Genomic DNA, 26809 nt, shown 5'->3' with positions numbered 1-26809 from the left:
GTTTAAGTATGTTAAATTGCCTGTAAAAAAAGAAAAAAGAACAGGAAATATATTAATCAGATTTTAATTTCATGAATATGGGGTAATCAGTAAACAATGCAATTGCACTATATACTTACGAACCTTTTTCATTATAATACCATCCACAGTAATAATGCTCTTAACCTCAGGATACAGTCAGGTATAATCGCTTACGCAGTACACACAAGAGTCCTGCCCGTAAATTGAAACTAATGTTTGAACTGTCCGCTATGGAAAACATATTGCACGTAATTACAAGATACAATGAATTACCGATATACACATCATTAATTTATACCAGGACTTGTGTCAATTTCTTCTTCATGAAGGTGTAGATAGAAAGTAAGAAAATAAGCAGACACTTATTAATTTTCTCTCTTGCGGCACCGTGTCTTGCACTTGTGACATATTTTGGAATTGGAAAAGTAATGTGAGTGAGTAATGTAAGCTGTGTTTGCCATAATAACTCTTTATATATATTCTAAAGATATTTCTACACAAAGTTTATGTAACAATATTGTATGGAAATATTACATTAGTATAGTAAATCTTATATTTGGATGAGGGCACTTTTACGAATTACATCCTTTTCCTGTCACTTAAAAAGAAGAAAACTTTAAGAACTTCCAATTTATTTCAAATAAATAATAATTATAATTAATTAATAACAAATAAATTAAAGTTTTTATTAAAATAAATTTGTTTAAATGAGTACAGAATATGAGAATACTAATATTAACGTAAAATTAATATGTATGGTCATATTGCTCATAATCTCATCTAAATTTAATTTAAATATTTGCAATTTTGGTAATAATACAAATAAAACTTGTATCAAGTAATATGAATATAATTTTGAATTTATTTTTAAGCTAAAAATCTTGGACCTTACTTTGTATCTAAAACATCCAACAATTTAGAGGGACTTTCTATTAGAGGACTTTAATTCTCTATATATATATCTACTGACAATTTCGAAATTAAAAATAAATAATATTTAATGTTTATTAAAGGCTATTCAGTATTTTCCTTTCTATAATATATCTAAAATCATTGAAATAGATGATCTGCTGATATTTTTAACTAAAATAGATTGAAACTGATTGGAGAACCTACTTGTTTTAAAAACTCTTCAAAATAATCGTTTTACAGTACATTTTTCAAGATTACTTATTAATTAATATTATAATATTGTTACATTACGTTACATAAAGATTTCATTATCTTGCCTACATATTATTTCTTCCTATTATACAAATTAATATTTTAATTTTGTTAAAGAGTATATGGAATGTATCGCAAGATGTGTACACATACAGTTACACCCATATGCGCACTATACTTGTTTCTTTTGCTCTATACATATGTGTATTGTTTAATAGAAACATTTATTATCTGAAAGGAAAAAATGTTCCTGCTGATGCACAAAAGCGTAACCATATACTGTTATATCTAAACATTTATGATACTTGCTCTACAGAATGACATAATTTAGAGCAAATACTTAAATAAAATGTGTTAGTATTTTGTTTTATATTATAGAAACAAATTTGATGTAAAGTTTATATAATGAAGTTGCATAAAATTACTCTTCTTGCTACAGTATGCTTGCAGATATCCAAACTGTCGAGACGCAATCTCTGCAATATACAATTGTTGTAAATATATGTATGCAAAGCATATAATGGTGCAAGTTGGAAAAAAATGCTTTACGATTTAGAACAGATGCATTAGAAGCAATTGTACTAATTATTTAACGAGTAAAATCATTTATATATTATTTATTTGCCCAATATTCCTGTTATTAAATTACGTAATTTTTCCTTAACAGACACCGATTTTAATGAAATAACATACAGTGCACAAGATAGATTAATCAATATATATTATAGAGAAACAATAGAAAATGCGGGTACTAATTTTAGATATTTTTTTAAAGAATGAATGTTGTTTGTGTATATATTTCCTATCGATATGTACAAATAACACTTGTATATATATTTAGGACATTCAGAACTGCCGCGCAAGACTGCACGCGCCAATCAGGCGCGAGAACGGACGCGGACGCGCGAAGACTCCCAATCAGGAGCGAGGACTGCCGTGCGTGCGCGAAGACGTCCAATCAGGCGCGAGAACTGCCGCGCGCGCCGCCAAGACTCCCAATCAGGCGCGAGGCCTGCCGCGGACGCGCGAAGACGTCCAATCAGGCGCGAGAACTGCCGCTCATGCGTGAAAGCTCCCAAACAGGCGCGAGGACTGCCGAACATGCGCGAAATTGCAAATTTAAAGGTTTGAAGGTTTAAATTTCGTTGGCGCTAAAATGCGTAGCGTCGGCCATTGGTTGAACAATGAAGCAACTACTTACTTCTTTGTTCAACCAATGGTTGACGCTACCTTTTAGCGACAATGAAATTGCACCTTTATTCCTCCATTGTAGACGGTCCTTTTATGTAATATAAATATAACGCTCCATCTGTATATGTAACATACGTCTATGCTCCGAGATGTAGGAATTACCTGGTCTGAAGATACCTGGTACTGTCGATCTTGTCGACCTTTGTGGTTTAATTAATCGATTCAATGATTATTGTATATAAATCATCGAATATCTTACTTATATTTTGATCTGTCGAAAAAATTATTACATCGACATCATAGATCAATATATATAATTGCAAATTTATAATTTAATATTGCTAGTCAAATACCTAATGTCATAATGTCTAAGATGTATATTATATATATTGATGTGTATAATAATGTTAAAAATTAAAGATAAATTGCCATCAGTATTTAATAATTAAATAAAAATGGAGGAGAGAGCAATGCTATGGATGCTTTCTCTTGTTATGTTTGTTGGGGCTTGTCTTGGAGCTGGATCACTGCCATTAAGTTAAATAAATTTATCAGAAGAAGTAAGATACAGAAGTGAAGAAGAATATTTTATGTAATATAAAATTATGTATGTATATAATAGGTGTATATCAGAATTCATTGTATCTTGTAATTTACGTGCAATATGTTTTCCATAGGACAAGTTACAATTAGTTTCAATATTAGGAGCAGGACTCCTTGTTGGTACTGCGCTAGCGATTATACCTGACTATACCTGAGGGTGTAAGAGCATTATTTACTGTGGATGGTATTACTAAACTGGAAAAGGTTCATATAGTATGCAATTGCATGTTTACTGATTGCCACATTTCATGAAATTAACATCTAATTAATAGTATTCCTGTTCTTTTTTCTTTTTTTACAGGCAATTTACATACTTTAATTGGAATTAGTTTAGTACTTGGTTTATGCTTTTAATTGATCAATGTTCAGCCAGAAAAAGTGGAGGAAGACAAGAAAAGTATTACAGCAACTTTAGGTCTTATAGTAGATGCTGCTGGTTGATTGGCGGTGTTGCATTGGGAGCTGCTGCTACTACATCTCAAGCTGATGCTCAAAGTGTCTTAGTTTTTCTTCGCAATAATGTTACACAAAGTAAGAAGGAATTATATACAATGTTTCAGAAATGAATTAACAAGCACTTATAAAATATGTAAGTTAATATAATTAGCTTATCAATTTTTTTTATCGTTGAACATTAAATTATTTTTTATAGGCGCCAGATGCATTTGGACTTGTGTCATTTCTTCTTCATGAAGGTGTAGATAGAAGGTAGTAAGAAAATACTTATATAAGCAGACACTTATTAATTTTCTCTCTTGCGGCACCGTGTCTTGCACTTGTGACATATTTTGGAATTGGAAAAGTGAGTAATGTAAACTATGTTCGCCATAATAACTCTTTATATATATTCTAAAGATATTTCTACACAAAGTTTATGTAACAATATTGTATGGAAATATTACATTAGTATAGTAAATCTTATATTTGAATAAGGGCACTTTTACGAATTATATCCTTATCTTGTCACTTAAAAAGAAAAAACTTTAAGATTTCCAATTTATTTCAAATAGATAATAATTATAATTAATTAAACAAATAAATTAATGTTTTTATTCAAATAAATTTGTTTAAATAAGTACAGAATGTGAGAATACTAATATTAACGTAAAATTAATGTGTATGGTCGTATTGCTCATAATCTCATCTAAATTTAATTTAAATATTTGCAATTTTGGTAATAATACAAATAAAACTTGTATCAAGTAGTATGAATATAATTTTGAATTTATTTTTAAGCTGAAAATCTTGGACCTTACTTTGTATCTAAAACATCCAACAATTTAGAGCGACTTTCTATTAAAGGACTTTAATTCTCTATATATATCTACTGACAATTTCGAAATTAAAAATAAATAATATTTAATGTTTATTAAAGGCTATTCAGTATTTTCCTTTCTATAATATATCTAAAATCATTGAAATAGATGATCTGCTGATATTTTTAACTAGAATAGATTGAAACTGATTGGAGAACCTACTTGTTTTAAAAACTCTTCAAAATAATCGTTTTACAGTACATTTTTCAAGATTACTTATTAATTAATATTATAATATTGTTACATTACGTTACATAAAGATTTCATTATCTTGCCTACATATTATTTCTTCCTATTATACAAATTAATATTTTAATTTTGTTAAAGAGTATATGGAATGTATCGCAAGATGTGTACACATACAGTTACACCCATATGCGCACTATACTTGTTTCTTTTGCTCTATACATATGTGTATTGTTTAATAGAAACATTTATTATCTGAAAGGAAAAAATGTTCCTGCTGATGCACAAAAGCGTAACCATATACTGTTATATCTAAACATTTATGATACTTGCTCTACAGAATGACATAATTTAGAGCAAATACTTAAATAAAATGTGTTAGTATTTTGTTTTATATTATAGAAACAAATTTGATGTAAAGTTTATATAATGAAGTTGCATAAAATTACTCTTCTTGCTACAGTATGCTTGCAGATATCCAAACTGTCGAGACGCAATCTCTGCAATATACAATTGTTGTAAATATATGTATGCAAAGCATATAATGGTGCAAGTTGGAAAAAAATGCTTTACGATTTAGAACAGATGCATTAGAAGCAATTGTACTAAATAAATTTGTTTAAATAAGTACAGAATGTGAGAATACTAATATTAACGTAAAATTAATGTGTATGGTCATATTGCTCATAATCTCATCTAAATTTAATTTAAATATTTGCAATTTTGGTAATAATACAAATAAAACTTGTATCAAGTAGTATGAATATAATTTTGAATTTATTTTTAAGCTGAAAATCTTGGACCTTACTTTGTATCTAAAACATCCAACAATTTAGAGCGACTTTCTATTAAAGGACTTTAATTCTCTATATATATCTACTGACAATTTCGAAATTAAAAATAAATAATATTTAATGTTTATTAAAGGCTATTCAGTATTTTCCTTTCTATAATATATCTAGCGATCACGGGAGAACCTTAATAACGTTTTCGCGTTACTAGCGATCACGGGAGAACCTTAATAACGTTTTCGCGTTACTAGCGATCACGGGAGAACCTTAATAACGTTTTCGCGTTATTAGCGATCATGGGAGAACCTTAATAACGTTTTAGCGTTATTAGCGATCGCGGGAGAACCTTAATAACGTTTTCACGTTGTTAGCGATCACGGGAAAACCTTAATAACGTTTCCGCATTATTAACGATCACGGGAGAACGTTAATAACGTTTTCGCGTTATTAGCGATCACGGGAGAACCTTAATAACGTTTTCGCGTTATTAGCGATCACGGGATAACGTTATTAACGGTTTTGCGTTATTAGCGATCACGGGAAAACGTTAATAACGTTTTCGCGTTATTAGCGATCACGGGAGAACGTTAATAACGTTTTCGCCTTATTAGCGGTCACGGGAGAACGTTAATAACGTTTTCGCGTTATTGGCGATCACGGGAGAACGTTAATAACGTTTTCGCGTTATTAGCGATCACGGCAGAACGTTAGTAACGTTTTCGCGTTATTAGCGATTACGGGAGAACGTTAATAACGTTTTCGCGTTATTAACGATCACGGGAGAACGTTAATAACGTTTTCGCGTTATTAGCGATCACGGGAGAACGTTAATAACGTTTTCGCCTTATTAGCGGTCACGGGAGAACGTTAATAACGTTTTCGCGTTATTGGCGATCACGGGAGAACGTTAATAACGTTTTCGCGTTATTAGCGATCACGGCAGAACGTTAGTAACGTTTTCGCGTTATTAGCGATTACGGGAGAACGTTAATAACGTTTTCGCGTTATTAACGATCACGGGAGAACGTTAATAACGTTTTCGCGTTATTAGCGATCACGGGAGAACGTTAATAACGTTTTCACGTTATTAGCGATCACGGGAGAACCTTAATAACGTTTTCGCCTTATTAACGATCACGGGAGAACCTTAGTAACATTTTCGCCTTATTAACGATCACGGGTGAACGATAATAACGTTTTCGCCTTATTGGCGATCAAGTGAGAACGTTAATAACGTTTTCGCGTTATTAGCGATCACGGGAGAACGTTAATAACGGTTTCACGTTATTAGCGATCACGGGAGAACCTTAATAACGTTTTCGCCTTATTAACGATCACGGGAGAACCTTAATAACGTTTTCGCCTTATTAACGATCACGGGAGAACGATAATAACGTTTTCGCCTTATTAGCGATCACGGGAGAACCTTAATAACGTTTTCGCGTTATTAACGATCACGGGAGAACCTTACTAACGTTTTCGCCTTTTTAGCGATCACGGGAGAACCTTAATAACGTTTTCGCCTTATTAGCGATCCTTATAAAGGAACCTTAATAAGGAACCTTATAAAAGAACCTTAATAAACTTTTCGCCTTATTAATGGTCTCGTGAAAACCTTAATAAGGTTTTCGCCTTATTACGGATCTCGGAATAACCTTAATAAGGTTTTCGCCTTATTATTGGTCTCGGGAGAACCTTAATAAGGTTTTCGCCTTATTACGGATCTCGGGAGAACCTTAATAAAGCGAAAACCTTAATGAGGCGAGAAGCTTAGAGCCTCTCCCGTTAACCGTAATGAGGGGAGAAGCTTATTAGAGCCTCTCCCGTTAACCGTAATGAGGGTAGAAGATTATTAGAGCCTCTCCCGTTAACCGTAATAAGGGGAGAAGCTTATTAGAGCCTCTCCCGTTAACCGTAATGAGGGGAGAAGCTTATTAGAGCCTCTCCCGTTAACCGTAATGAGGGGAGAAGCTTATTAGAGCCTCTCCCGTTAACCGTAATGAGGGGAGAAGCTTATTAGAGCCTCTCCCGTTAACCGTAATGAGGGGAGAAGCTTATTAGAGCCTCTCCCGCTAACCGTAATGAGGGGAGAAGCTTATTAGAGCCTCTCCCGCTAACCGTAATGAGGGGAGAAGCTTATTAGAGCCTCTCCCGCTAACCGTAATGAGGGGTGAAGCTTATTAGAGTTTCTCCCGTTAACCGTAATGAGGGGAGAAGCTTATTAGAGCCTCTCCCGGTAACCGTAATGAGGGGAGAAGCTTATTAGAGCCTCTCCCGCTAACCCTTAATAACGTTTTTACGTTATTAGCGATCATGGGAGAATGTTAATAACGTTTTCGCGTTATTAGCGATCACGGGAGGACGTTAATAACGTTTTCACGTTACTAGAGATCACGGGAGAACCTTAATAAGGTTTTCGCGTTATTAGCGATCACGGGAGAACCTTAATAACGTTTTCGCGTTATTAGCGATCACAGGAGAACGTTAATAACGTTATCACGTTACTAGAGATCACGGGAGAACCTTAATAACGTTTTCGCGTTATTAGCGATCACAGCAGAACGTTAATAACGTTATCACGTTACTAGAGATCACGGGAGAACCTTAATAAGGTTTTCGCGTTATTAGCGATCATGGGAGAACCTTAATAACGTTTTCGCGTTATTAGCGATCACGGGAGAACTTTAATAACGTTTTCGCCTTATTAGCGATCATAGGAGAACGTTAATAACGTTTCCGCGTTATTAGCGATTACGAGAGAACGTTAATAACGTTTTCGCGTTATTGGCGATCGCGGGAGAACCTTAATAACGTTTTCGCGTTATTAGCGATCACGGGAAAACCTTAATAACGTTTTCGCCTAAGTAGCGATCTCCAGAGACCCTTAATAAGGTTTTTGCTTTATTTAGGATCTCCCGAGACTTTTAATAAGGTTTTCGCCTTATTACGGGTCCCGGGAGAACCTTAATAAGGTTTTCGCTTTATTACGGGACCCGGGAGAACCTTAATAAGGTTCTCGCCTTATTACGGGTCCCGGGAGAACCTTAATAAGGTTCTCGCCTTATTACGGGTCCCGGGAGAACCTTAATAAAGTTTTCGCCTTATTACGGGTCCCGGGAGAACCTTAATAAGGTTCTCGCCTTATTACGGGTCCCGAGAGAACCTTAATAAAGTTTTCGCCTTATTACAGGTTCCGGGAGAACCTTAATAAGGTTTTCGCCTTATTACGGGTCTTGGGAAGAACCTTAATAAGGTTTTCGCCTTATTAAGGGTCTCGGGAGAACCTTAATGAGGTTTTCGCCTTATTAAGGTTCTCCCGGGACCCGTAATAAGGCGATAACCATATTAAGATCCTTCCGGGACCCGTAATAAGGCGACAACCTTATCAAGGTTCTCCCGGGACCCGTAATAAAGCGAAGACCTTATTAAGGTTCTCACGGGACCCGTAATAAAGCGAAAACCTTATTAAGGTTCTCCAGAGACCCTTAATAAGGTTTTTGCTTTATTTAGGATCTCCCGAGACCCTTAATAAGGTTTTCGCCTTATTACGGGTCCCGGGAGAACCTTAATAAGGTTTTCGCCTTATTACGGGTCCCGGGAGAACTTTAATAAGCTTTTCGCCTTATTACGGGTCCCGGGAGAACCTTAATAAGGTTTTCGCCTTATTAAGGGTCTCGGGATAACCTTAATAAGGTTTTCGCCTTATTAAGGTTCTCCCGGGACCCGTAATAAGGCGAAAACCATATTAATGTTCTTCCAGGACCCGTAATAAGGCGAAAACCTTATTAAGGTTCTCCCGGGACACGTAATAAGGCGAAAACCTTATTAAGGTTCTGCCGGAACCCGTAATAAGGCGAAAACCTTATTAAGGTTCTCCCGGGACCCGTAATAAGTCGAGAACCTTATTGAGGTTCTCGCGGGACCCGTAATAAAGCGAAAACCTTATTAAGGTTCTCCAGAGACCCTTAATAAGGTTTTTGCTTTATTAAGGATCTCCCGAGACCCTTAATAAGGTTTTCGCCTTATTACGGGTCCCGGGAGAACTTTAATAAGGTTTTCGCCTTATTACGGGTCCCGGGAGAACCTTAATAAAGTTTTCGCCTTATTACGGGTCCCGGGAGAACCTTAATAAGGTTTTCCCGCACTGAGTGGCTAAGTAGCAATCGAATGTAATTGGTAGATCAGATGTGGCCATATAAAACCAAAGAAGAATGTAATTGGTGAAATCAAAGATAGAAACCAATAACATTCAATTGCTACTTAGCCGCTCATTGAGAGTCCGTTGCCGCCTTTGGACGGGAGCGGACGTGTTCCTGCGCGTTCTTTGTGTGATTTTTGTTTTAATAAAATTGTTGAGTTTCTCCCTTTTTCGAGGGCTTCGATAAGGTTTATATTTCGATAAGGTTGATAGTTATTAAGACACATCACCTTTTAACTCACTAAATTTATTACTCGTTCAAACCTGTTGTTGGCCTGAATATACTGATCACTTCTAGATCAGAGGTGGCCATTAAAATCGAAAGGAAAAAGAAGGAAGATGCCGCTCATTGAGCTTCTGAATGCACCTACAAATTGACTGATATGGTACAGGATTGAGTTTGAGTTGTTAGTATGAAATGCGTAAGTATTCTTGCCCTCATTTATTTTGTTATACGTACAAGTTTTCCGTATATAAATCTCGAGTTATTGTCAAATTATATGACATAATAATTACAGGCAGATTATTTAATTTCTGGACATTATAACACTTGAAGTGCATTATTTATCTTTGTATTAATTATTAAAGACTTGATTAACGTCTAAAATTACATTATTTCGAATGATGTGTATCTTGTCTATCATACTATATCTGCATACGTACACAGATGTTAAATATATATTTTATGTTAAATATATATTTTATGTTATATAGAATCTACAAAAACTAAATTAAAATATACATGATGTACTACATTATCATTATTCTTGTATTATATAGAGTATATGTTCTGTAACTTCAGTACACATTAAAAAAAGGTTTAAACATACGTGATATCAACTAAGGAATTTCATTAGTCATTTGTTTCTTCAATGTGTAAAATAATTTAATCATTGCTAAAGCAGCGCTCGACATTAACAAGTATGTCATATTGAACTGTTATTATCATCTTCTTAACAATAGAAAAAGTATTTATGGTACTCGACAAGTAGGTTTTATAAACATTCTTGTAGAACGACCGAAGAAACCTCGAGTACCATCTGGTCCTGCCGGCATTCTCGTCACATTTTCGGGCAAATGCATCATAGCGATACCATTACTGCTTCTCGATCGATAAAATCCATTTTGCTCAGGGCTCGAAGAACAGAGAGACAATCTTCTAATGTTAGTATCGTAGCCAGAATCACGATTGCACATGGATAATCTTCTCAGAAACGATCCATAATCAGCTGATCCACGACGGTTAGCGAAATAACAGTCTCTCTCGCATTCTGCCGAAGAACCTATAACAACAAACATAAATTATTTATTTTTATCGAGTTTCCATAAATATTATTTTCTTATTTGAGGTTTATCTAACAAATAAGTATCGCTATGCAATGCACCACAATCGGAGAAGTGACTGCCACTTGAATAATTATGATTATTCTTTACGATGATGCACAATTTATATAACTTGTAAACATTTCTTAATTAAATAAAAGTATAACAATCTTCATATTTTCTTCATTTTACACTAAAATATTTATTGGCTTTGAATTATTAAATTTATTTTGATTATACACATACAAACCTGTAGAAGAGCAACAAGAATAACGGCGATTTTCATGATGATAAAAGGTGTTTGAATAACCTGGATGGAAGAAAGCCGCTTCAGAACCAGATGAACATGTCGAATAACGTCTACCGGAATCTGAGCTAGAGCCGGAACAGGAAGACAAACGCCGAACTATAAAGCCATTGTCAGAATTGGATATGGAACAGGAAGAGAGTTTACGAGATAACCATACGTCTGGTGATGGTGGACCTGAGAGTAGTCGAATTAATTGATTAATAGTATTGAATATTATTTATAATGTGTTTTAATATTATACAACAAACAATAAATATTTAATTAACAAAATTCTATTTGAGTTTTAAATAAATAGAAACGTTGAAAATTTTATGTTTATATTTACAAATTTTGACAAGCTTACATTTAAGATTGAAATATATTATAGAAATTAAGATTATTAATAAAAGAATATTAAATATCGTTAAATTATATGAAACAATATGTCAATAGCATATTGGATTTTGATAAAAAAGAAAAAACCGCCAAATGTTGATAATTGTCAGAATGTTTACGATTAAAAAGACCATAAAAAAATTTTCAAATAAACAATATCTTATACAGTACAATGAAATTTTTTTAAGTATATATTTAAAACATATACACTATATATGTGTGTATGTGTGTGTGTCTAATACCTTGGGAAGGATAACTCGTATAGATGTGATACATAGGATATGAATGCCCCTGAATGCTCTTTTTATGTCTTCCTTTTCCATCTTCAGTTTCAGATCCACTGGGACAACTCGATGAATTGTAATTGTTCTCTCTCGGTATTCTATTTAAAACACTTTTCCTCGTAGGTTGGTGTTTCCTCTTCTTATCGACTGATTGATGTAATTCAAATATTTTGGCGTTACCCAACGTCATTTGCATAGCAATTTGAACGGAAATGGAGTCTGTAAATTCGACCATAGCGTACTCTTCGTTGGAGGTCAATTCTGGCCTTTTGGAGATTGCCTGGCGAACCTGTGTTTGTGTATGTATGGGTATGTGTGAAAATATGTAAAAATAACGCAAAAATTTTATTTCTCGTTTCAACATCGTTATAGATTTATCAATGTTGATATATCAAAATATTGTGTGCATAAAGCAAGTTTTATATATCTAAGCTTTTATTATCAATGTGTTACTGTGATATAACATATTAGTTATAACATATGATACTTATTTGTGATAAACATAAGCTACAATACCACATATAAAACATGTCATATAAAATTAAAAATGTATAAACATAAATTATAATGTAAGTTTGCAGACTAAATGATACATAATATAGCCTACATATTATCTGTTGATGAAAATCGAAAAGGAATATAATTCTTTGAATACATAAAAGGAGAAATTGAAAATGTATACCCGTAAAAGAATATATTGATTGATAACAATTAAGTAATAATCGAATAAAAATCTTGATCAGATTGTATATAATCACTATTAAGATAGAAACTGTACATATTTTAGTTTTTAAGGATCGACTGTAATTGATAGCGTGCGTATTATATTGAGTATGAGATTGCATTACAAAAGTGATCCTTGCAGATTACGTAACACGCAGTTATGTAATACAGTGCAATTATGGAAAATTTGAGCAGTGAGTGCAGACTTGCGATAAACAATTATTTTTCAGATTACATATCACTAACTATTACGAGTTAGTCGTGCAATGTTCTGGTCTGTCGATAATAATTATGATACTAGAAGTTACGCAATATTCAAATTTATATCGATAAACTATTATTATATTTTTGTTCCATATCTACATTCTTTTTGCATTTTGTTTCAAGATTTAAAAATCTAATTGAAAAAGATATCGCAATTTAGTAATTAATTTTACAATTTACAGTTTTTTATTTATATGTATGTGTATATATGTACATCTAAATAAAGTAATTAATTGAATAATCGCATCCTTTTTATAAGGCATATTTGAAAGAGTTAAAACTAATAATTATTCTAAACCGGAATATGTATGTTTAATTGAAAGGATTTAGCATCTTACCTCAGAAGATGTAGGGTGTCCAGGTTTGTGAATTCTTATCAGAGCTATTTCACCACAGGATTTGAAAATTTCGGCGACAGATTCAACTGTCAATTTTTCTATCGACAATCCGGCTACTAATATAGTTCTGGAAGATGTAGTCTGATCGAAAGGTGGCAGAGGATCCACTCTACGCAATTTAGTCCCTTGTGAATTGACTTCTAATTTCTTAGATCTCGCTAAAGCCGCTCCGACCACTCTCCAATCTCTACTGAGATGTTTTACTCTCTTGAAGCTAGATATCAATTTTAAAGATACGTAGCCTTCTTTGTTTCTTTTAACGTGTTTCAACAGAAAAGCGTCCTTTACAATATTTTCGTCGGAAAAGTAAAATTCCACTTGAGCGCATATCTTGTCTGCCAATTCATCATTCAATGTATCGAGATCATTCGTTGTTTCCTCAATTAACTGAGATTCCGATTGTTTTTGGTTTTCTAATTCCTTCGATGTGGCATCATCTACAGAATCCGCGCCCGAGTCTTGCTCTGTCTTAATCCTTTTCGCAGATTTAATCTCGCTATCATAATCCGATAAGTCGGCTTCTTCGCTCTTGGAGCCTCTTCTGTCAAAGGAAAGACTCACATCACTGTCAACAGAAGAAATACTGTCTCTCGTCTCAGATTTCTTCATAGGTAAAGGTGAAAACGGTCTACCGAATTCGTCTTTCGATTCTTGCTGCGTTGCCAACTCCATTTTTATCAATGTATCAATAAACTAGTTATTTCTCAGAATTATTTGAAATGTTGTAGTAACCAGCTATTTTCGTCATATTTTATTTGTATTTTACATGTTCTCCTGTCTTGGATGTATTGAAGTATATGCCATTGATAAATCGTCTTCTTCTCTGTAATAAAGTACTCGTACATTTTAATTAGAATTGTGAGAAAAGAAGAAAAATACATAGATGTATATAATATGGATGAGACTTACGCGAAAGCATACTCTCTCAAGTGTATTCGCGTCGCGCACTGACCTCCTGCGCTGCTGGCGATTCATTTTATAGCCGCGGTTAGCGGCCAAGTGCGATGCGTGGCAAAACTACAATGATCTCGCGGCCTTCTGGTGAACGCCGATCAAAAATAAGGCATTCGGAAAATGACCGAAGGGTATACTTGCATTAAACCTTGAACGCGCGCGCGCGAGAGAGAATGAAAATTTATACTAATCCTTTACACACTTTGCGCATTTCGAAGTGACTGATAATTCTTTTTCGCTAAGAAAATGAATGTTTTATTTATACTTGAAAAAGGTACCTTTTTTCATAATTTATTTATATTATATATTGCGCATTTAATTTCTTTTATAATATATAAATAAAAATTATTCAAATACTAAAAATCTTTACGCATATCTTTTTTAATTGACAATTAGAGCGCAAAGTGTTAAAGATGTATCTTTGCAGTTTAAAACAAGTAATTATACGACACATACACACATTATTAATTTTGAAAGAATTATGCATAATAAATTATATGTAGAGTATTACTAATCTAGATATGTATATAGATTAGATATTTTATATCTAATGTCATTTTTGACTTTGTGTGTGTGATATAAAAATAAATCAATTTTACAAAGATGAAAATGCATATAAATACTTGATATATATCCGCGTTCTTTGTGGAAAATCGCTAACCGTAGCTCACTTGGCGGCATTTTGTATCTATTGTGAAAATATTAAATCATAGTCATTATAGATAGAAAAAATTTGCGACAGCAAACCGGACTCAAGGTTTGAGTAAAATCTTATGCGCGTATTCGCACATATAAACTATACACTGTGTCCAATGGCATAACAATATATAGGTCAAGTGCGGCTGGTGTCACGCATATATGGCCGTGAAGGACGAAACGCAAGTCGTCGAAATGAAAGGATTTGGTATCTCGGCTCGTCAGTGTCGCATCAAACTGGATTGCTTTCAAAGACGGGATGATAACCTTGGTCTCAACTAAAAATTATGTATGTGAAGGAGAAAAACGTGAGAAAGAGGAAACTGTGTATATTTATATGTATTTATGTAATACATATATGTGTAAATACACAGTTTTCTTACACACACACACACACACACACATATATATATATATATATATATATATATATATATATGTATAAAGTACATAAGAATATATATACAATGCAACTACCCAATATTGCCTAAAATTTAGATCTCAATATGGCCCCTCTTTTTTCGTAAAGCGAAAGCAAAATTAAGAGGAAACGAGACATAGAAAATAAAAAAAGCAGATTGCAGTGAATAGGAGAAAAGAAGGAAAATGAGAGATAACATGAATATGAGAGGCAAGAGAAAAAAATTTACTGAAAATTTTATTATAAGAACACAAAAAGATAAAATTTTTTTTATTCAAAATAAAACTTTATCAATCTTCCTTTAAAAGTAATAATATGTATGTTTATATGGTGCCATATTGTATAGATTATACACTGAGGTATTATTAATATAAGAATATCTTACAAGATTTCCCTCAGATTGTGAATCTTGATATTTCTATGAAAATTATTTGTAACAGCACTTATTATTGTAACATTTTGATCCTTTTGTGTCATTGGCTTGAAAAATATCTTTACTATGCATGTTCTTTACATATTGCCACAATTGCCTTAGAAATTAAGTTCTAACTTAATTAGAATGTTATGAAATATATATATATATATGCGTGCGCGCACACACGCACTGAACATAAATATTTGTAGTTTTAACTCAGAATTATATCTTGTTTATTAACGATATTGTGGACAATGTTGTTTTATGATTGATTTTGAAGTGTCAGCGTGACCTAAAATTTATATAAAAAATATATACATTTCATTATTATATATAATATCCGATAATATTATAAATATATTTGGAAAATGCAATATTTACTATTAAAAATTAAATTTTTTACATATTTAATTTTATACACATATGTGTGTGTGTGTGTGTAAATATAAAATTAAAAAAACTATTAAGACAAGAATAATTTGTAATTTCTGATTGATGAATTTTATAATTTTCAAGATAATGCAAATTTGCAAAAAACCTTTACTCTTTGAAACTTTGAATAGAGACTTTATACTATGATTTCTAGAAAAAAAAGATGTTACCCAATTGTAATTCTATGTATAAAGCCAACATTATCACTTGTATAGGTATATCACAATCTGATTCTTTTGACATCCATACCTGAAATAAAAACTTAATAGAAATATAAATAAATATGCTTGATATGTAATTTTCAGTTTATTTTTATTATACTCATTATATTATTATTAGAATTAGATTTATAATTAAATATTCATTTTTCGTGTCAAAATTTATGAGTTTATACTTTAATATTAATTGAAAACTATCTAATTAATAATAATGTTAATTTCTAATATTAATGTTAAATAATAATATTAATAGCTTTAGCATATTGTTCACTCTCAAAGGAATCCTTAGAAAAGAAGAATAATCGATGATAATTTATTTCAAGCTTTTTTTTATAATTATATGGCCTTTGATATTAAATGGATTGAGTTAATCCAAATAAATATATATACTAACTTGTTTTAAGATTTCTCCAGATTTATCTAATTCACCTCGTATGGCATAAGCCACAGCCAAGTTGTAACGTAATACAGCAATGCCTGTAGAAACTGTAGTAGGATACCATGCTACAATTTAAAGTAATAAGAAAATTATTGCATTTCATTGCATTCTAATATAACCAAGAAAAAAATAATTATATGAGAATGTAAGTTGAAAAAATGTATTTTATATATATATATATATATATATATATATATATATATATATATAATCTTTTATTTTAAAAATATAAGAAACAACACATCTTTTGAAAGATTATCAAAACTTGAAAGAAAGAAAAAGAAATAAAAAATTTTCTTAAAAAAAAGTCTATAAAAAAGAAAGAAGAAAAAAATGTTATTTTCTAAATGCACCTTTTGTAGGCTTTGCCATAACTTCTTCCACTTTTTCTTTATCTTTTTCTTGAATCTCTGGCATTGATATAAATGTATGCAAGTCTTGTAGATTTTCCAGCTTGAGATACTCGAGTGCTTCGCTAATTTTATCCATAAAGATCAGACTTTCTGCAGCATATAAATTGCCTAAGAGTTTATATGCTCCAGGCAGCTTATTAAAACTTAGTAGAGTCTTTGCATGTTCAAGGGACAGTATATAATCTCCAAGACACAAAGAAACATATGCACTAGCAGTTAATACACTAATTTTTAAATTAAAAGATTCAATAATTGTTGCTTGGGATATTAATGTTGCATGCTGCATACCTGAAATAATTATATAAAATGGATTATTGTACATAAACGTACACAGAAAGAAAGAGAGAGAGCGAGAGAGGAGGATGGAAAAAGAGCAAAAAAGATAGACCTACAAATCATACATCAATGTATATAAATTATAATTTATACCCAAGTTGTGACTAGTCGTTAATGGTAGTGTACTTGTCGCTGTCTGTGCATTTACTATGGCTGTTTGAGACACATTCGGCTCATTATTATTTGGTAATAAAAATAATGCATTCTTCAGGCATAATGATCCAAACTCTAATGTTGGCTGTGGTATAGCATAGGATAGGCCTTCTGAATGATAATTAACATCTTTTGAAAGAGATGCAGCCAAAATGATTTTCTTATGAACACCAGAACCTACAACTTTCTGTACCAAATCTTTACGTCGCTTCGGAATATTAAAATCCACTTGATTTGACTAAAAGATGGACAATAGGTTTGCATTACATTACTACACTATGTAGCACATAGTGGTCTTTCTTATTTTATGTAAGTTTGCATATTATAATTGTATTTAAAGTAAAACTGTGAGCAACGCTATCGAGTATTACATTAATTAAAGAGAGAGAGAGAGAGTTTGAAAGTAGAATCTCAAAAAAAATATAATAAATATATACTTACATATTTATGATTATAGATACAACATTCTGCCATTCTAAGCCAAAGTTTGGAATTATTGTGTAATCTTTGTGCTGCTTCTGTAAAGCAATCGAAAGCTTTTGACGCTTGACCAGTATGCAACAATGATACACCTAAACTGTACATTAGCTCGTAATGTTTATTGCCACCAAGTGTGTATAGCGGCTGAGAAAACAAAGGATCTGTGTAAAATAAGTTTTTTTTAATGACATTTTTATAAACAATTTGCAATATTGCCAAGAAAACGATTAAACTAATTTGTTTGCTACAAACACTTGACATATTTAATGTTTAATTAATTCTAATATGCTTTCTCAATGATAATTTCAATCAAATGTATTTAAATTTTTTACATTTTTTGAATTATATTGTAGATTATACACATAAATCTGAAAATTGTGATATTTAAATATACTTAACAGAAGCATACATTATTTAGTATAGAGAACTGCTTATTTTTAAGAATAAAGATAAGTCAAAGTACACTCAAACAGAACAATAAGATTTTTATATTTATAATAGTAGTGTGAATATATAAATTACCAGTGTCTTTGACTTGCACGCTCTCGACTGCTAATTTGTTTTCATGTAGAGCTTTTTTAAGATAAAAACAAGCTAAATTTGGTTTGCCCATTGCAAGATAGAGGCATGCTATATTATTATAATATAAAACGGCCGAAGATTCCCCACATAATCTGTAATTCACATATTAATGCAATGTGCTTTAGAAAAATACAGACTCTGACAATAACTCTACTTATTTAAATAAATAAATAAATAAATAAATATATATATATATATATATATATATATATATATATATAGATATATATGTATACATATACTTCTGCTATATTTTAAATATAAAAAATTACTTTCATATACACAACATACACACAAAAAGTTGTAATGTCTTCCTAAGTATTCTAATTTTTCCTACAGATTTATGAAATGGTCCGAAAAATGCAATTCTACTTTTTCTTTCTTTTTTTTTTTCAAATACATTTATATATGTATATACATATATATCGTCATTTCATTATGCATTTTGCTAATCTATTTTAATTTTGTATATTCTTTTTGCTACTATTATTATTATTATATTATTTGAATTATTAAAAAAAGTGGAAATGTCCAAAATGTGATATAGAATTATAACGTTTTATTTTATACAATTAATGATGTTAAGGATGTTTATAGATTCTTAAGACTTTTTCTCATGTATATTTATATATAATTTAATTAACATTTGTAACCTACTTGAAATCTAAATTTTCTATTGTTGCAGAATTCAGCAATCGCATTGCCTTCTTGTAATTTCCTCGTAAATACTCCAAATTAGCCTTTAAAAAAATTGTTGATGTATTCTGAAAATAATAAATTTAATAAAAATATACATGAATGTACAGAATATATTTGTATAAATGTAATCGAGAGTATTACATGGCAAAATGACAAATATTGCATAAATCTGTATACATGTAATTATACAATTTTACACAAAAATTAACAAAATATATTTGCTTAGTATTTACGGATATAAGCAAATCACCCGTCTTATCTCAATCAAAACTTCACTTTCATCTCTGATAAAATCAATTTTTGAAACTTTTATGTTATAATTAAATATTTTTTATTTAGTCTAGTAAATGTGCTAATTATTCTAGATGGGAATTCTCTTTTTTTTAGTACCTTAAGATTGTATAGGAGAGATATGTGTAAATATCTTTTTTTATTTTTATTATAATTATAATGATTTGCAATAATTAAAATTTAATTTGCAGCTTAGTTGTAACATTTAATTCTAAAACTTACAGAAATTGTAATATACAATACCAAGTAGAAAATTGTAGAAAATTATCCAATCATATAGAATTATAGAATATATAATATCAAATCTGAGTAAAATCTGATACAAAATTTTTCGAGGAATTTGTCAATAATTATTAATGTGTCATTCTATATGTTGTTGTAATAAAATAATAATGTTACCGCCAATGTGCCCAGTGAAACAATTGTCTTCCACTCTTTTTTACAAAGTTTCAATTGATGAGTCAAAAGATATATTCTTGCTTTACATTTTAAGAGTTTAATTTTGAATACATCTGTTACTGCATCATTGGTATCTCTCTTTTGTTCTTTTTGCTCCTTTATTTTAGATTTTATTATTCCATCCTTGTCAACGGATGTCACTTTAGAACCATCGATAGATATATACTGACTCTCCACATAATTTAATATTGACAGAGCTGCATCCGGTTGTTCCATTATTATATATAGCTCAATGAGTAACAGGCAAACTTTGTTGGCTAAAGTTTCTTCTATAATCGAAAAGAAAGGTTTACATATGAGCTATAAATAATGTTCAAAACTATACTCGGTAAAACAAATTTTCCAAAATAATGCTTGTTTTATTTATATGTGCGAATCAAACAATTTGCCAATCATTTTCCCTAAAGAAATGTCATAGAAAATAACATTTTTTTCTTACCTTTTCTGTTAAATAACACATGCTCAGTTACCAGCAATTATACAACACAAATTCAATTTCTATTCAAAAAAATTATTATACGTACCCATTGGCTCGATGAAAGCAAATAGTTTGGTCATGATTTGAAGCGCAGCATTATATTGCTTAGTGTGATACAATAAAACGGCTTGGTTATATCTCATAACACACTTTTCAACATCATCTATAGTTTCACTAGAATCTGCTGACATTTGGCCACATATGGCAATTAAACTTTTACGCATCAACTCAGTTTTTTTCAAGTCACTTTTATAATACTCCACAACAACTTTGTTATGCATAACTTTAAGATCCATAGGGCGAAGGTTTTCCAACTTATTCAAGTATGATGAGCATAAAACATAGGAGCCTTTATGAAATTCTGACAATGCATTTTGTGCTAAATCGCGTTCTTGTTCGCTTATGACAGAGTCCTTGTTCTGTACTTCCAAAATTTCGTTCATCATTGCTTGTCAATGTACAGGTGTATACAATTTTGGATTTTTACAAATTGTCTATAATTCTGAAAAAAAAATATATATATATATATATATATATATATATATATACACACGTAAGAAAATTCTTATAAGATTATATAATTATATAAATTATATAAAATTATAATATATAGAAAAATTAAATTTTAATAATTCTTTAACATTGCGGATGTGTGTATTGCATGTATCTCCTCTCTCTCTCTCTCTCTCTCTCTCTCTTTCTCTTTCTTTCTTTCTCTTGCTCGTTTTTTAGTTGAGTTATCCGATTTATTTCTCGCTCATGTAATAAAAGTTTAAATTATTATTAAATGTAAATAATATACTATGGGTCTGTTCTTTTCAGCTGTACTGCTGCACTAGTGCAATAAGTTAGAAAGAGACAAACATATTTTCTTTCACTCTAACTAATTGCACTAGTGCAGCAGTGCAGCTGAAAAGAACAGATCCGATTGACCACGTCGCCAATTGGCCAATTCAAAATAGGACTCTTTGATTGGTTAATCGTTGCTGGTTACCCTAGGTCGATATAATTGGCTGTGGTCAATCGCAACGTGGTCAAACGGGACGTTTCAAAAGATAAATATTATTTAAAAAACTGGTCGAAATAACGCGAATTAAGAAATTACGAATTACGAATTACGAATGATATATGGCGAATCGCGAATAGTTTAAAAAGTTTATACTGGCCGCATTCAGCGGACTCAACAATTGGGCAACATTACTAGATTTTCCGATGTAACTTGACGCTGATTGGTTGGATCTGAAAGTAGAAACCAATCATATTCGATTGCTATTTAACGGTTAAGTCCGCTGAATGCGGCCACTGACGAATAACGAATCTCCTTAAATATCCAACGAATTTCTATGAATCACGAATTACGAATCGCACATAGTCTGACGCTAGCTTTAAAGGTGCAATTTCATTGACGCTAAAAAGTAGCGTCAACCATTGGTTGAACAAAGAAGTTAGTAGTTGCTTCATTGTTCAACCAATGGTTGACGCTACTTTTTAGCGTCAATGAAATTGCACCTTAAAGCGGCCTTTTCATTGACGCTAAAAAGTAGCGTCAATGAAATTGCACCTTAAGGCTTGAGGCTTAAATTGCCTATTGTAGACCCGGATTAATTCGGTCTTTGCACGTGCGTATTCAGTCTTGACAAAAATTAGAAAATTGTATTGTATACCTATACTATACCATATATATTGTGATTAAATAAGCAGTCATGACCATTACGCGTTTTGTTAAACATTATTCAAAATATATGTATCACAGTACTCGACGTTATTTAAATAATGGTAATATGACCATTATATTTAAATATCTAGTAAAAAACATTGAATCATATTTTTTTTTATTTTTTCTGTTCGCTGTGCTATATATATATATATATATATATATATATATATATATATATATATATAATATATATATATATATATATAAATAAACGTTATACATATACATATATGTGTGTGTGTGTATATATGTGTATAGTAATTTGTACAACTGTCTTTTTTATTTAATACCATTTTTGATTTGCTGAAATTTATAAAAAATGTTGAAGAAGGGTATTTTTTTTAAATTTGTTATAGATCGTACAACTCCAACAGTAATAAGAAGGGATGATAAAAATGAAAAACACATTGTTTGGCTTGACATGGAGGTACAAAATTGTTACAAATTATAATATTAAAATAAAAATTGAAATGATTCGAATTTTCCAGATGACAGGTTTAGAAGTAGAACAATGTCACATCCTAGAACTGGCATGTTTAATAACTGATGAACAGCTAAAGCCTGTTAGCGATTGCTTAAACATTATTATACATCAAACGGATCAAGTTTTAGAAAACATGTCCAACTGGTGCAAAGTACAACATAAAAAGGCAATTTTATCTTTTTCGAATGGTAACGTATTTCTCATAGTATAACGATTAATTAATTATTTATTAAACTGTGTTGTTAAAATCTATTTTAGTCTGGCTTAATCAATGATTGCCGCTCAAGTAAAGTTACATTGGAAGAAGCTCAACAAAAAATGCTACAATATTTGCAGAGCCATGTACCAAGAGGAATGTGTCCGTTGGCTGGAAATTCAATCTATATGGATCGTATATTCCTCAGGAAATATATGCCATTGATAGATAATTATTTACATTATAGAGTTATCGATGTCAGTACAATCAAAGAGTTGGCTAGGTATAGGCAGCGATTGATTATTTAATTATTACTATTACTATTGTTGGTTATTTTACATGTGTCAATTTACATTTTAATTTCGTAAGATAAGGACTTGCACACGTATGCAACAAGTCAATTTTTTTTTGTTTTAGAAGATGGCAACCAAACATAGATAAAGCAGTTCCGAAAAAACGATATTGCCACAGAGCTGCCATTGATATAAAAGATAGTTTGAACGAACTTTATTATTATAAAAACCATTTATTTGTGATAAAGGAGTAAAAATTAAATGAGAACGGGCTTATGGATATTTGTCATATGATTATATTTTATCATTACTTTTGTAATATATTGACAAAATTTAACAAGTGAACGCTATAAATTATTGTATGGTAAATTATTGTATACTTTAAAGCTTCGAAAAGCTGTTGAATTATATGTAAAGATGGATGTTGAAGATTAGGATTTGATCGATCCGTATTTAAAGAATTTTAGCTCCTGTTCCAAGTTCCAGTCAAATTTTAATCTTCAAAATCGCCGAGAAGTACAATGGAATATAATTGGTTTCTATTTTCAGGTCCGACTAATCAGCGTTCGAATTTCATCGGAAAATCTAGTAATGTCGCCAACTGTGACCAATGAGCGCGTGTTATAAATTCGACGTTGATTGGTCGGATCCAAAAGTAGAAACCAATCATTGGCGGCGCTGTAAAGTTCGCTATAAAGCGGCCATTTACAAATGGAATGAAATGTATGAATGCACTTTTTCTCGTGTGTCGCAGCCTAAACAACATTCGCTGGTTTATAGAAAATTTCAAGTATGTGGAAAAATGTAAGTAACAAACGGATGAAAGGTTGATTTATCAATTGCACGCATCTCCTTTACGTGCCACGGCCTTTTAATTTAATCGACGTGTCTCCGTCTATCTTTACAACGTCTATGATTTTCATCGAGAAAGTTTTGTGTGGTACATACATACATACATACATGGATAGGATAGGTTATTAGAAGGTTAGGTTAGGTCTACCGAATAAAAAAAGCTATCTTGAGCACACACCACTATCTATACGTGTGTGACGGTTCGAGATTCATCTAGGTCAGTGCGATGTTGGTCGACATGCGTCAAAGTGGGTGTGTAAAGGTGCACGCAAGATATACGAATGACAGTCGTCGTCGTCGTCGATAGTGACGATCGGGACTGGTTCAAGTTGTAATTGGACTGATTGGAGTAGTTGCAACTAGTATCATACAAGACTGGAAAAGTGATGGCGAGTAGCAATGGAGTAGCATCGGTGATGGTGGTGACTGCCAAAGATCTTTTTTAACGAATGGCTTTGTCCGAAGTGCATAATTTGAGCGTGATCAACAATGCTTTCGCTGTTGACGAGGTGAGTAAATATCGTCTCCTCCTCTCTCCCTCCCCTCCTCCCCCTCTCGTCCGCCCTCCTCTCTCTCTCCCCCTCCCCTCTCTCTCTCTGTATCGCTCTTTATAGTTTTCCATCTCACTATCCGTCCGACAAATTAGCTCTCTTTCGCCTTCTTTAACATGATGAAATGTATATTTGTGTCAAAGATTTTAGCTACACTGTCCCATTATCTATGTACAAAATGACGCAAGTTGTATCTTGTCCGACAAGAGAGAGAGAGAGAGAGAGAGAGAGAGAGAGAAAGAGAAAGAGTGAAATTGCAAAAAGGTGCAAAAAGAACAGACTCATTTGTAGTAATCCTATTCTCAGTTCCCAGTACCAAAGACTCAAGGAATGCGATCCGCAATTGTTTGAAACAGTTATTAAACGTGGAAACGATAATTTCTAGCGTGTTTCACGCATATATTGCTCGTGAGAGTGCAAATGGTGACCTAACATCATCCTTCACATTTTTCGTCGTCACTTGCCCCGATCGCGACACGATAGCGATATACATATTCGCGTATATCGTTGGATCGTTTGAATCTGTCCGCGATGCAGTTACGCATCGTGTTGTACTAGAACGATAGCTCCGTTGATAGTCCTTGCTCCTCCTTGTTCGATTTCTCCTCTTAAAATTCTTCCCACCTTATATAAATATACCAATCGTTACTTACTCTCGTGTCGCGCTTGACCTCGCGTAGTATTTTCGTGTGTGCTACGCTTTTCGTTTCGCTGTTTGCGTCCTTTAAAAACAATCGATAGATTCTCCGTACACGACGCTTGATTCACATTTTATTACCCTCTTTCGTTGAATCGGATAAATATCGACAACAATGTCTAAAATATTACGAAATTTTTACACGTATGCAATTCTAGTTGTTGTTAATCTCATGACAATCTCCGCGTGTCACACATTTCATCGAATGTATATGCAAACTTGCCAAAATTTCATACCGACAATTGTTTTCACATATATAGAAGAATAACGAGACCAAACGCAGCGTCGATATGTTGGAAGTACCACGAAAGATTTACTCTAGGGACATGTATAGCATGGAACACAATCAACTATGGAACTATGACTTAATGGATTGCAGCGCGAAAAGAAATGTAAGTGATGTGAAAATTTTACTTGCGCAACAGCTTGTTTATACGTCTGTCTATGCGCAAGAATGTTTTAGTACCGTAACAAATTTTTTAAATTTTGTAGTCGACTATTTAATATAATCGTCATCTTTATTTTAGATGAATAATTTTGAAGACGAGGACTCGAGTCAGGACTTGAATAATCCAATGGTTAACGACCTGGTATCAAAAATTCTCGACGAAGATTCCATTACAATTGATACTTGTCGCGATAGATACAACAGCGGAACGCATATACATTACCAAGCGGAATTTAATAATTCTTGTTCTAATCAAATCGGAGATAGTTCAGACGCTTATTTGACCGATTATATAGATCATTTAGGAGTTCGTTATCCATGCGGCAAGTTTACAAACAATATTTACAACAATGCCAAAAACGAATATCATCAATCGCCCACTAATCTTTGTAACGATTTGAAAACGTTGAATCTCGGTGCTTGCATCGAGCAGACAGCTATAGCGGGACAGAATAATGCATGTGGCACGGAGATTACATCGAATACTTACTTATCCGATCCTCGATCTCGTGTTATTTCACATTCAACGGACGCGGGTATATACACAAGCGCAAGTAACGTGCCGTGCAATGATTTAACGACAACTACAAATGGATCGAATTACGGTAAACAGTCTGGTAATTGGACGGAATCGTTCGTAACTCCCTCGTTGGGCTGCAGAGGCGAATTGATTGGAAATTATTCGAGAATCTCAAATTGCGTTAAACCCGATCTTAATTTTAACGTGACTGCATTAAGCCTGACTTTAGATTCACCAAACTCCGTTCCCATTAACGAGCAAGAGTATCGCAATAGTACGAGGCAAAACGCGTCATTGAACTCGTATAGCAATACTATAGTAAATATGCACGATGTGTACAACGTTACCAATAGCATCGGTTCTGGATACAGACCCAACTCGGCGATGACTGATCTGAGCGCCGATTCCGGCTTCTTATCGAATTCGCCGTTACAACAT

The 26809-nt window shown here is 32.4% G+C and overlaps 4 protein-coding genes, 1 long non-coding RNA gene and 1 pseudogene across 15 annotated transcripts in view; 4 read left to right on the top strand and 2 right to left on the bottom strand.

Moving 5' to 3' along the window:
* Positions 1-327: 327 nt before the first annotated feature.
* Positions 328-2262, top strand: LOC112639739. 4 transcript variants are annotated; one of them, XR_003123648.1, is made up of 4 exons: positions 328-464; positions 1424-1538; positions 1636-1781; positions 2027-2262. It is a non-coding gene; the product is annotated as an uncharacterized LOC112639739 (long non-coding RNA). The 4 variants fall into 4 exon arrangements; XR_003123646.1 differs by having other exon boundaries at positions 1625-1781; positions 2036-2262; XR_003123645.1 differs by having other exon boundaries at positions 1625-1781.
* Positions 2263-2800: 538 nt separating this feature from the next.
* Positions 2801-11277, top strand: LOC105252879 (annotated as a pseudogene).
* Positions 9901-14311, bottom strand: LOC105252878 (la-related protein 6). Its single transcript, XM_011260501.3, has 5 exons — positions 14057-14311; positions 13088-13970; positions 11721-12051; positions 11044-11277; positions 9901-10753 (listed from the first exon to the last, which is right to left on the bottom strand). The coding sequence occupies exons 2-5, from the start codon at positions 13817-13819 to the stop codon at positions 10443-10445; spliced, it is 1608 nt and encodes a 535-aa protein (XP_011258803.1). The 5' UTR covers positions 13820-13970; positions 14057-14311; the 3' UTR covers positions 9901-10442.
* A 398-nt stretch (positions 14312-14709) lies between these two features.
* LOC105252882 (CCR4-NOT transcription complex subunit 10) lies at positions 14710-21442 on the bottom strand. 5 transcript variants are annotated; one of them, XM_020028052.2, is made up of 11 exons: positions 21255-21442; positions 20660-21115; positions 20076-20404; positions 19344-19450; positions 18627-18778; positions 18066-18265; positions 17565-17862; positions 17076-17423; positions 16678-16787; positions 16236-16326; positions 14710-15075 (listed from the first exon to the last, which is right to left on the bottom strand). In XM_020028052.2, the coding sequence occupies exons 2-11, from the start codon at positions 21057-21059 to the stop codon at positions 14873-14875; spliced, it is 2238 nt and encodes a 745-aa protein (XP_019883611.2). In that variant the 5' UTR covers positions 21060-21115; positions 21255-21442; the 3' UTR covers positions 14710-14872. The 5 variants fall into 5 exon arrangements, with proteins under 5 accessions (XP_019883611.2, XP_019883612.2, XP_011258807.2 ...); XM_020028053.2 differs by having other exon boundaries at positions 21416-21434; XM_011260505.3 differs by having other exon boundaries at positions 14713-15075; positions 16236-16314.
* Positions 21443-22192: 750 nt separating this feature from the next.
* On the top strand, positions 22193-23732 carry LOC105252881 (probable oligoribonuclease). Of its 2 annotated transcripts, none has more exons than XM_011260504.3 (5): positions 22193-22389; positions 22687-22757; positions 22819-22980; positions 23073-23293; positions 23431-23732. In XM_011260504.3, exons 1-5 carry the CDS (start codon positions 22317-22319, stop codon positions 23555-23557), a joined length of 654 nt encoding a protein of 217 aa, XP_011258806.1. In that variant the 5' UTR covers positions 22193-22316; the 3' UTR covers positions 23558-23732. The 2 variants fall into 2 exon arrangements, with proteins under 2 accessions (XP_011258806.1, XP_011258805.1); XM_011260503.3 differs by having other exon boundaries at positions 23428-23732.
* A 317-nt stretch (positions 23733-24049) lies between these two features.
* The window catches only part of LOC105252914, a 21996-nt gene continuing 19236 nt past the window's right edge, over positions 24050-26809 (top strand). For 2 of the 3 annotated variants that reach the window (XM_020028040.2, XM_020028039.2), the window contains exons 1-3: positions 24063-24664; positions 25664-25795; positions 25931-26809. The exon at positions 25931-26809 is cut by the window's right edge and continues 1119 nt beyond it. In XM_020028040.2, coding sequence (XP_019883599.1) covers positions 24605-24664; positions 25664-25795; positions 25931-26809 — 1071 coding nt within the window. In that variant the 5' untranslated portion in view covers positions 24063-24604. Of the gene's footprint in view, positions 24665-25663; positions 25796-25930 lie in introns of all 3 variants that reach the window. The other variant, XM_025414638.1, reaches the window with a different exon arrangement.

This window comes from Camponotus floridanus, unplaced genomic scaffold (genome assembly GCF_003227725.1).
Source record: "Camponotus floridanus strain SB8 unplaced genomic scaffold, Cflo_v7.5 scaffold86, whole genome shotgun sequence".
NCBI lineage: Eukaryota > Metazoa > Arthropoda > Insecta > Hymenoptera > Formicidae > Camponotus > Camponotus floridanus.
This window is presented reverse-complemented; position numbering and strand designations above follow the sequence as displayed.

Coding starts and splice junctions, on each gene's coding strand:
- LOC105252882 (XM_020028052.2), bottom strand. CDS start 21,059: ATGATGAACGAAATTTTGGAAGTACAGAACAAGGACTCTGTCATAAGC. Junction 19,451..20,075: donor TTTCACTGGGCACATTGGCG/GTAACATTATTA, acceptor TATTATTTTCAG/AATACATCAACAATTTTTTT. Junction 17,863..18,065: donor GTATCTATAATCATAAATAT/GTAAGTATATAT, acceptor TCCATCTTTTAG/TCAAATCAAGTGGATTTTAA.
- LOC105252881 (XM_011260503.3), top strand. CDS start 22,317: ATGACCATTACGCGTTTTGTTAAACATTATTCAAAATATATGTATCAC. Junction 22,758..22,818: donor TTGTTTGGCTTGACATGGAG/GTACAAAATTGT, acceptor CGAATTTTCCAG/ATGACAGGTTTAGAAGTAGA. Junction 22,981..23,072: donor GCAAAGTACAACATAAAAAG/GCAATTTTATCT, acceptor AATCTATTTTAG/TCTGGCTTAATCAATGATTG.
- LOC105252878 (XM_011260501.3), bottom strand. CDS start 13,819: ATGGAGTTGGCAACGCAGCAAGAATCGAAAGACGAATTCGGTAGACCG. Junction 11,278..11,720: donor TACGAGTTATCCTTCCCAAG/GTATTAGACACA, acceptor GACTACTCTCAG/GTCCACCATCACCAGACGTA. Junction 10,754..11,043: donor TTCTTGTTGCTCTTCTACAG/GTTTGTATGTGT, acceptor TTGTTGTTATAG/GTTCTTCGGCAGAATGCGAG.